At 48.9% G+C, this 11,029-nt stretch overlaps 1 protein-coding gene across 1 annotated transcript in view; it reads left to right on the forward strand.

Annotated features, from left to right (window-relative positions):
• Positions 1-11,029, forward strand: part of LOC103800315 (inositol 1,4,5-trisphosphate receptor type 1-like) — a 147,359-nt gene that overhangs the window by 115,276 nt on the left and 21,054 nt on the right. Inside the window, 7 exon segments of the mRNA XM_009072691.1 lie at positions 694-894; positions 2,124-2,234; positions 3,903-3,998; positions 4,807-4,929; positions 5,893-5,997; positions 6,965-7,157; positions 10,062-10,184. Of these exon segments, the coding sequence (XP_009070939.1) occupies positions 694-894; positions 2,124-2,234; positions 3,903-3,998; positions 4,807-4,929; positions 5,893-5,997; positions 6,965-7,157; positions 10,062-10,184 (952 nt within the window).

Genomic DNA, 11,029 nt, shown 5'->3' on the forward strand with positions numbered 1-11,029 from the left:
CCAGCACTGCTGGGAAAGCACTGGCAAACACCATCCAAGGCACTGGGAAATTGCTTTTCATTGATTGCCCATTGGGTTTGGTTGGGTGTTTTTTATATTGGGAATACAGGAGAGCAGAAACCTGTCAAATCCACACTGATAAATTTGAGGAGCAGCTCCTAATCAGCAGCTTCAAGCAGGGATTGCAGTAATTATGTGGGAAGAAACACAATGGATAGAACTGTGTTTCAAGGCACTTTCAGGGGGTGCAGGTGGTGCAGCTGTGAGGCCACAGCCAGGGAATTGCTGCTTCCCTCCTGGAGAGAGGTGTGGGGGCAGAGAGCCTGGAGTGGTGGCTGGCAGTGAACTGCAGCAGGTAGAGGGAAGCTTCAGGCTGGGGAGAGCTCTCTGACCCACAGTGAAGGACCTGTTCTGTGTTGGGTTTCGGCCTCTAATGGATGCTCTCACTTTATTGGATGCACTCTCTTTATTGCTGCTTGGCTTCTGTACAATTTGAAGCCAACAAGCTGCTCCAGGAGAGCAGCACTTTACAGGCAAACCCTGCAAGAGGCTTAAACTGCTCCTACAATGACCCTGGAGCAATCCACCATGCAGTGCAGTGGGGGATGGGTGAACCTGATCAATATTATCACCCAGACACCATTTTCTATGGGTTTTTTCCCTTCCCTCATGGCTTTGACACTCTTCTTGCAGAATTTCCTACGCTGCCAGAACAACAAGACGAACTATAACCTGGTGTGTGAGACCCTGCAGTTCCTGGACTGTATCTGTGGGAGCACAACTGGTGGACTTGGACTTCTGGGTCTGTATATAAACGAGAAAAACGTGGCACTGATCAACCAGACGCTGGAAAGTTTGACTGAGTACTGCCAGGGACCCTGCCATGAGAACCAGGTAATAAAGCCATAGCTGGGAAATGTATCCCCCTTCCCCCCTGAGCCCCAGCTCTGCTGGGCTTGGCTCTGTCTGCTGGACTGGTGGTGTCTTATAATGCTGCTCACTTAGTTGTCCTACAAGTTTGGGTTGTTATGCCTTTCTAAACTCATCATAATCAGCTTCTCTTTCTCAGGGCCTCCTCTGAGGAGTCAGACATCTCAAAGCAGTAGAGATATTTCTGCTTTGGTAGGATTTCAGGTGTTTCATTAGACTTGACAGAAAAAGTGGGGATTTTTTTGTACTTCATGGAATCACACACTGGTTGGTTTGGGTTGGAAGGAGCTTAAAGCTCATCCCATCCCACCCTGCCCTGGGCAGAGACACCTCCCACCAGCCCCATCCAACCTGGCCTGGAACACTCCAGGGATGGAGCAGCCACAGCTGCTCTGGGCACCCTGTGCCAGTTTCTGCTTATTTTCTCTATTTCCGTGGTATTTGAACCATAATATTGTCCAAAAAGACTGGGATGTGACATCTCAAAAAGTCTTCAAGAATATCCATCATTTGAAGTGCCTTTTCTTTGTGCACTCCAAAGGAATTTATAGCAAAGCTAAACAAAGTAGAGTGGGGCTGACCAGTGGGCAGATGAATTTGTATCTGTGCAAGGGAATGCTGAGGCTGTGCCCATCAGGTCACAACTGGCAGTGTGTGTCTATGATATGGATCAGGTGGAATAAAAACCTTCAGATGCATATGTGGAGCTCAGCAGCAGAGCAGGGCTCTGCGTTTTGAAGCCAACAAACTCCTGTTGGTTTGTACATTTGGTTACAGACCATTCTAAAAGGGTTAAAGATAAGCAGGAGGTTACAGAAATTCCCGTTCTTTGGTTAGACAGGACTGAAGTAGGTGTTGATTTCACAGCTAAACCAAAGAAAACTCCCTAATCTCAGTAAAACAGTGTTTTCCTTCGCTGTGTGTCCAGCCTGGACACTTTGGCATGGGCCTGCTGCCTTTATCAGCTGTGGTGCTTTGTGCTTCCTGCAGCAGGGTGGTCCCAGCAGGATGGGCCATGGCTGAAACAAAGCCTTAATCTTTTGTTGTTCCACTGTCTGGAGCCTTCTGTCCAGTTATCCATCTCGAGCAGCTTAGGAGGTGCTGACAGAGGTGACTCTGCTGTTCTGGTTGGGTCACCCAGAGCTGTGTGTGTAGTGTAGACAATTAGTGGAGTCTGAATTTCCTTTGGACAGAACTGCATTGCTACTCACGAGTCCAACGGCATTGACATCATCACAGCATTAATCCTCAATGACATCAACCCTCTGGGAAAGAAGAGGATGGACCTCGTGTTGGAACTGAAGGCGAGTGAATGTTTTGTGCGAGTCACGGTCACAGTGAGATGAAACACAGTTTTATTGTTGGACTTAGGTGGGTGTTATTGTATCCCAATAGTCAGAAATGCCAGAAACTGCACACATCAGTGAGCTGGAGGTAGTGCCCAAAGGTGGTTTGTCATGGGTGACATGGAGCCCCCAGTTCTTGGATGGGGGTGCAGGCAAGGTGTGCTGGGGAAGCCTAAATCATTTCCCATTAAAAATGTAAAGCTGATGGCAACTTTTCTGTTGTTGCTCAGCTTTTACACAGAATCATCAAGGTTGGATGAGACCTTTTAAGATCATTGAGTCCAACCATTAACCTGTCACTGCTGTGACCCCCCTAAACCCTAAACCAGATCCTTCAGCACCACATCCAGACACCTCTGAAACACCTCCAGGGATGGTGACTGCACCACCTCCCTGGGCAATATCCCAGTGCTGAACACCCAACAGGGAAAACATTTCTCCTCACATCCAACCTGACTCTGCCCTGGCTCAGCTCAAGGCCATTCCCTCTAAAGACATAAACCAGGTGACATCATGGTACACCTTTTCACCACCTTCAACATCCCCTCCCCAATTTCACCCCTGAGCCTCTTCTCCAGGCTGACCAACCCAACTCCCTCAGCCCTTGCCCATGTGCTCTGCCCTTTGCTGCCCTCACTGCCCTTGGCTAGACTCACTCCTCAATGTCCTTTTGGCAGTGAGTGCCCAAAGCTGAGCACAGCACTGAGGTGTGTCCACGCACAATGGAAGTAAAATTCCTCATGTTACAACTAGTTTCCTAACATTTCATTGCTGTTTCATCAGCTGATGATATTCAACAACAATTCTTTAGGGCTGTCCATATTCATGCCGAAATCATTAGGGCTGTGCTGGTTTCAAAACACAGGAGCAGCTTCCCTTTACCAACAGGAGTCTCAGAGCATCTTGTTTCAGCATGTGCTTGAGAAATGCTCCTTTCTTCCTGCCTGCCCTGACCTACCCCGCAGTGTCTCGCTCTTTTCCGCTGCCGACTCACACCGTGATTATGGGTGATGCGGGTTTTTTATTATTGCAAGTAAAAAAATGCTTTTAGACTCAATTAGCATTATGCTTCAAAATTAAATACTTTTATTGGGTTTTCTTGTCAGTCGTGATGGAGCTTAATCTTAATTGCTCATATTAAAGTAGTCTGGTGCCTTGTGGTAGTTTCCCATTTCCTCCCTGTGTTCCTTGGCCTGGGCAGGCTGCAGAGGGATGGCAGTTAAAAGCAGCAAAGTGTGGCTGTGTCTTCAGCCTTGGCTGTCCCTTGATTCAATCAGCAGCATCTTCAGCAGAGCTGACCTGCACCATTTGGGAGCTGAGATCTTGTGGTGGTGCTGCAGCATCTTCAAATCCAAACAAGGTAGTGTTAGAAGTCTCAGGCTTGACTTGGGTTCACTTGTGTCTCCCAATAAGGAGGATTTGGGAAATGAACTGGTATCACACCCCATTAAGTTGCATAGGTCAGTCAGCAGAGAGGTGAGGCTGCAGGAGCTCTGCTCCTGGGACAGTCTGCCTTAGGACTCTGGTCTCTGAAGCCCTTCTGGCAGCAGGGATGGTGGCACTCCAGCTGGGGATCCTCGTTTTTGGGCTCCTGGCAGTGATTCCATTGGTTTTCCCTCCTCTCAGAACAATGCTTCAAAGCTGCTCTTGGCCATCATGGAGAGCAGGCACGACAGCGAGAATGCAGAGAGGATCCTCTACAACATGAGGCCCAAGGAGCTGGTGAGTCCCTGGGGCCCTCCAAACCTCCCTGTTCAAGCCAGGTACAGCAGCACTGGGGAGACTGGGATGGCTGTGTCCACCACACAAGGGCTGCAGGTGCTGCCAGTGGGAAGAGCTGTCAAGGGATTGGTTGAATGAGTGCAGTATCCCCTGGGAATGACTCTGCCTGCTTCCCAGGTAGCACAAGTGATTAGAGAAGTGCAGTGGAGAGATTCAGCATCCTGAGTAAGGCAGGGAAGGAGCATTGGCTGACACTTTGGAACCACAGAATCATCCCTGAAGGATTTGAGTTAGAAGGGACCCTGAAGATCATCTAGTCCCAAGCCCTGCCATGGGCAGGGACACCTCCCACTAGCCCAGGTGTCCACACATGGCAGTTATTTGCACAGGGGACAGGGCAGTGGACACTCTTTGTGCCTGTAGCAGGCTCTTGGGCTGGTTAATGTGTGAACAGGTGGAAGCACAAGCAGGAGATCCAGAGTACAGCTGGAGCTCTGTTGGCTTGTCTCGCTGCACGTCGCCGTGCGGTGGCTGCAGGGCACAACGTGGCACAGCACACGGCCACGGTGGCCTGGAGTGTGTCACCTACAGGGGATGGGAAGTTTAGTTCCTTGTGTCAGTGAGCTGGGCTGGAGCTGAGTTCAGGCCTCCTGTTTATCCTGGATGTTGGGAAACTCAGTGAGCTTCCTCTTGCATGTCCATGCTCTGCTCTCCTTCACCTCTGTAGCATGGCAAGGTGTGAGAGCCTCACCTGCCTCCTGCCCTCCACCTGAGCTGCCTCTTCACTGGCCTCTGTCTCCTTGTCTAGGTGGAAGTGATCAAGAAGGCTTATCTGCAGGGAGAAGTGGAATTTGAGGATGGTGAGAATGGGGAAGATGTTGCAGCATCTCCGAGGAACGTGGGGCACAACATTTATATCTTGGCTCATCAGGTAGAGTTTCCCCTGCAGCTTTTAACACAAGTCACAAACTGGGAATAGCAAGTCTTGTTTTTCCCTGGAACATCTCTGAGACAAACTCTCCCTGCATGTTCTCTTGTTATTAGAGCAAATCCCAGTCCTTAATCAGAAAAGAAAACTCTAATGCAAGAGAATTTGGGGGAGTTTTCTTTTCCAGTGGGCAGCAGGCAGGCTCTGGGCCGAGTTCCTGAAGACATGTGACTCAGTTCTTGGCAGCACTGAGCAGCAGTGTATTATTTTTCAGCTGTATCAAAGGTTACTTTATATTCCCCAAGAAATTCTCCTCACAGATCAATTGAAGTGTAAGCAGCAATCTCAGTCCTTGCCACATTCTCTCTCTGCTGGAGCCAGGCAGGGCTGTTGTACTGAGACAGTGTTTGAAAGGTAAAAAACCTAGAGGGGAGAAAAATATATCTAAATCTACTTTCATAAATTAATGCTACATCTATCCCTGCATTAGTGACTGCTTGTTCCTTGAGCAGACAGCCCATCCTGTGCTGCAGGGAGGGTTTGGAGCACCCAGCAGCATTTTTGGAGCAGTTCTCTGTGCTGCTGCTGTGTAGTCCATGCAGATTTTGTCCCTGCCTGGGTACCTGGGGGATGAGCACACCTTTGGGGTGGGCTGGGTGTAGAAGGACAGACCAACTGTGAACCTTCAGAAAGATCCTCAAGCCAGGCAGAGGGTGGGAGAGGGTAGGGAAAAAGAGGAATACAACCCTGGTATTAAAAAAAAAAATACATATTTGAATCATTCTGACTCGCTCCCAAAATAGAGCTGCAGGGTGTCTGGTTGGAACAGAACAAGCCTTCTGTCAACTTTGCCCTTTCCTAGCAGCTGACTGTGTACTACTTCTTTTTTTATGCCAAAAATCAGAAATTTAATATCACAGAGAGACATCTGGTGTCTCCCACTCCCTGTGCATTCCTTTATTTTAGTTGGCTCGTCACAACAAAGAGCTGCAGAACATGCTGAAGCCAGGAGGTCAGATCGAGGGGGATGAAGCTCTGGAGTTCTACGCCAAGCACACGGCACAGATCGAGGTACTGGGAATCCGGAGGCTGCTGGGAACTGGGAGAAAGGGGGCAATGATCCTCCTGGGAGAGGAGCAGTGCAGCTAAACCCCATGTGCACCACACATGACACCCTGAGTGCACTACCTGTGTGTGGCCTGTCATCTCTGACATGGATATGGATGCATTTATTTCTCTCCCATTCTTTGTGGCAGCATTGGGGGGAGCTATTCTGGGCTGTCATGTGTGGGCTCTGGGATGGAGCTGAGCAGAGCTCTGTTGGCAGGAGGAAGTGTGGCTTCGCTTCTGTTACATTTTGGCCGGTGCTCTTGCTGAATCCATAAAGTTTGTGATAGCTTTTTGCCACTCTCTTTGGATTCAGATGACAATTTGGCCTCCTGTATCATCCTAGGAGCTTTATAAAAGTAAAATCCACACAAATAGGGAGATTTACAGAGAAGCTGTGGCTGTTCCATCCCTAGGAGTGCTCCAGGCCAGGTTGGATGAGGTTTGGAGCACCCTGGGCTGGTGAAATGTCCTCCTGCCCATGGCAGGGAGTGGAGTGGGATGATCCAACCCAAACTATCCCATGCTTCTATGGCCTCACAAAAGTCTCCATTAAGCAGTACAAACATAACTGTTATGCTTCATACTTGCCTGGGGCTAAAATCTGCTGACATTCTTGAATTGGGTGACCACATTGCTCTGAAACCCACCCCAGCTTTGGTGCAGGATTCCCTGGGCCCCTTGGAAATGCCAGTCAAGACCAGTAATGCCAGGATAAGAGCACAGCATAGAAGTGAAGCTCCACAGTTGTGGAGCTAAATGTAGTCCTGCTTTGAAAGGTAAATTAACTGAAGTTTCTGTTGAGCTGCTGTCGTACAGAAATGTATCCAAGTTTCTGCATGCAGCTGGTTTGAAAGAGGGAGGAAAAAAGGCAGAAAGCAAGAAATGGAAGCATTTAAGAGCTAGGAGGAACTGATGAGGCTGTGTTCAGATTGTCAGGTCAGACCGTACCATGGAGCAGATCGTCTTCCCCGTGCCCAGCATCTGTGAGTTCCTCACCAAGGAGTCCAAGCTGAGGATATACTACACCACAGAGAGGGATGAGCAAGGCAGCAAGATCAATGACTTCTTCCTGAAGTCAGAAGACCTCTTCAACGAGATGAACTGGCAGAAGAAGCTGCGAGGTAGGCTTGGGATTGGAAATGCTGAGTGGGTAGCAGATGGTTCCCAGTGTGGAGCAACCTCGATGATTGTTTGCTGGAGCCTGCTCCTCTGCACCATGGCAAGATGCTGAGTGCTGGAGCAATATGGACCCACTGGAGGGGATCCAGGGCAGAGCTGTAAGGAGGAGCACAGGTCGTCTGTTTGAGGATTCAACAGGAAGGAACAAACTTGTGGAGGCTTAGCTTAGTGGAGAATGAGGCAGGGAGGAATGGAGAGGACACAGCTGATAGTTCCTGTGTGTTGCAGGGAGGCTTGGGTGATTCAGCAAGGTTGGACTTGATGATCTTCAAGGTTTTTTCCAACCTTAAGGGGTCTGTGGACTGATGGACCTCCAGCAATGGAGGTGTGTAAAACAGGTGTGCAAGAACTCCATTTTCTAGTCAGAGTGAAGCAGAATTCCTCCTTCCTTTGGGCAAGGAGTAGGCTGGCTGACAGGCTGGTAAGTCCCTTCCAGCCCTGTGATGCTAAAATACCTGAGAGCAAACATTTTCAGGCACTGTTTTTCCCACTGGGGTTCCCACTGGCAGCTAGGAAATCCTTTCAAATGATATTTTAATTCATGCAGTGCCACCACATCCCCCATAGACTAACTCGTTTGCTTACTTTTTTTCCCTTTTTAAAAGCTGATTCCTTGTTTTGCAGAAAGACAAACGTTGCAGCTGAGGCTCAGCATTGGTGGGCAGTGCTGAGTGGTTGGAGTTTACCAACCCCTGAAATGAGATGCTGCTCAGGCAGCCCCTGCCCTCTGGTACCACTGATGTTCCCTCCCTTGCAGCAGCTCAGTTCCAGTTACTGGTGCAGGAGCACAGGCTGGTGGGGAACCCCCTCCTGGGGCAAAGCTGGGAGAGCTGCCCAAAGTGAATCCTAAGAGCTCTGCAAGAAATAGAATCATAGAATTTCAGGGTTGGAAAGGACCTTACAGATCACCCAGCCCCAAACTCCTGCCCTGGGCAGGGACACCTCCCAGCAGAGCAGGTTGCTCAAGGCTCATCCAACCTGGCTGTGAACACTGCCAGGGTTGGGGCAGCCACAGCCTCCCTGGGCAACCTGTCCCAATGGGAATGTGACATCCTAAACAAATGGGAGCTTCAGCAGCATCCATGAATTCTGTAAGATGTTGAGTCACTTTGGGGCAATCTCCAAGCAGGACACTCATCAACAGGCCACGAGTCAATCAAGATCCACCTGCAGCAGTGGAGAATCTCTCTGGTTTTTCCTTCAAGAAACTGGAATAATTTATTCTGTGTCTAACATTCAGGCCTTGTTTAGCCTCTGAGTGATTCTCTGCACTCTTACAGTTGTTTCTCACCTCTTCAGCAGAGTTCGTGCTGGAGATGTGACCCTGTCACTGCTCTGTGCTCAGGTGATGCCACTTGCAGTTTGGTCAAGCCTCAAAAAGACTTTTAAAAGTTTTTATCACATCCTTCCCCCTTCAGCTCACGGTGCTGACCCATAATCTGAGTGCCACAAGCCTCCAAATTCTTAATTGGGGATGGAAATGAGCCTGCCAAAGCCAGGCAGAAGCACTGCACAGGGCACAGAGTCAGTTCATCCCCAAAGGAAGGTTTCAAGTTAAACCTGGACCTTACAATGACCTTTCTTAGAATAATTTCATACAGATTATTTCAAATTCTTCCAGCTAAAATGGAACTGGGAGCAGAAATAAAAGAGGGATCAGTGTGTTGTGTGTTCAGACAGCTGCAGTACACTTTGGTGAGGCTTAACGAGTTGCCTGGCTAATTGGGTGCACCGAGGCTGGTGCTGTGCCCTGTCCTGGGTTGTTTTCTTGCCCCTTTGTGTTCAGCTGCTCAATACATTTGCTTCTCATGAGCATTTGAGCCCAGTACAATGAGCCATTGTGTAACCCTGTACCCCATTTTCTCTCAGGATGCTGGAGGGAGGTGATTTGCTGCAGAGAGGTGGTGGCCACTGCAAGGCTGACAACTGCTGTGTTCATTAAGTCACTCCTCAGCCCCAAAGTTTGTGTTTTCAGCTTTTCCCTCCATCTTCCTGGGAGCTTTCTCTTTGCTCCCTGACACCTAAGCATCGTATCTCCTTCCAGTGTGGGAAAACAGTTCTTTGCCTTGTTTAAGAGCATTTTAATAGGTGTTTTCCACCCCTGCAGATGTCAGGAGGACACAGTTTGCTGTGCACTAAGCCTGCAGGAGCAGAGATTGGGGATTTTGCCTGAGTGCAGAGGGAATTACTGCAAGGCTTCTTAGCCATCCTTGTCGACTTACAGTCCATGACCACTTCAGAAAAGGAATCTTTTTGCCTTGTGGTTCTAGCTGCAGAATTATGAAAATCAGGAGGCTTTTAGCAAAGTATTTCTGTGTAACATTAAGAACTGAAATGAGCTGTGCAGGTGTGCTGAGTCCTTTGCCCCCAGGGGAGAGGAGCAGTGAGCTCCAACCCATGGTTCTTCCAGGGCTCCTGTGGGCTATTTTCAGCTGAAAGGAAGTTTGCAGGTGGCAGTGTCAGTGCTGGCAGCAGCAGAGGGATGGGCTGAACCTCACTTTCCTCCTCCTAATTGTTCTTGGTGTGATCTTTGGAGTGCAAAGTGTATTATTAGGGGAAGCCTCAAGTCCTTGATCTCTGCCATTTCTGAGCTTGTTGTCTTGCTGCTGCTAAACCATGTTTGGACCAGGAATCCTTTGCCTTAAAGCACCTCTAAGAAACATGAAGTACCACCAAGATGAAGGGTAAACAAACAAACTTCAGGATAAGCTATGACTGTTCCTACTGTTGATGCTGTGCTTGTGGGCAAACTGGAGATCAACTCAGCTGTGGAGGAGATGAATTTTTTGTCGACCTCTTGTGTTGTTAAACCTTGCATTAAAAGGGTTTCTCTTCCCCTCGTGCAGCTCAGCCTTTCCTGTACTGGTGTGCTCGGAACATGTCCTTCTGGAGCAGCATCTCCTTCAACCTGGCTGTCCTCATGAACCTCCTCGTGGCCTTCTTCTATCCCTTCAAAGGAATTCGAGGAGGTACTGATGTTTAACACACAAAAATATGTGAACAAGTAAGGTCTAATGATCCAAATCCTGCTCCCCTACTTCTCTGTGCATCCCTGTTTACTTCAGTGGGGCAGGAGATTAGAAATTGGCTCTTTTAATGGCCTTGATTTAAATTGTGCTCTTCTCTTCCCCTTTCTTGAGGCATTTATAAGGAAAATGTAGAGCCATGCCTTTTCCTAGGGGAAAAAATTAGCCAAGACAGACATCCACCTTTAATTACTTGACTGTTCTACTTTGGTTTCAAGTTCTGTAATTAAGTATTGAACTAAAAATAGGTGAAGTGTTGAATTTGTTGTTTTCCTTGAGCTTGCATTTTATTAATGACATTTTCCACCCAGTTTTTGTGGTTACAAAGTGCTTCAGGAGGCCTCAGAGTGCTGGGGGAGTGGGTGTTGGCAGGGGGTGTGTACAGGGGTGACGTGACCTGCCTTGTGCCAATAGAAATTGGTGGAGGATGTGGAAAAAAGGGCCCATGACCAGGATTCCCTGGAGCGTGAGCATGAAGAGCAGAGGTTTCCCATAGGGAATGAGGAGCAGTGTGCCAGCCATGTCCCCTGGCTCAGCACCAACCTGCTCTCCGAGGTCCCTTGCCATCAGCAAGGGCAGCAGCAGGACTTGCCAGCATTCCTGAGACAAATTGTGGATAACACATGTGCTTGATGTGGGATTGCACAATCTCGCTCCAACAGGTCCCATGGAAGTTGCCTCTGATCCAACCCGTGGGTTGGTGTGACACTGGTGGCTCTCAGAGCCAGTAAACACTGATGGGATCCAGCTGCCTGTCCTTACATCCCAGGGCAGGTTAGGCCTGGGAG

Source organism: Acanthisitta chloris, unplaced genomic scaffold, assembly GCF_000695815.1.
Source record: "Acanthisitta chloris isolate BGI_N310 unplaced genomic scaffold, ASM69581v1 scaffold13244, whole genome shotgun sequence".
Lineage (NCBI taxonomy): Eukaryota > Metazoa > Chordata > Aves > Passeriformes > Acanthisittidae > Acanthisitta > Acanthisitta chloris.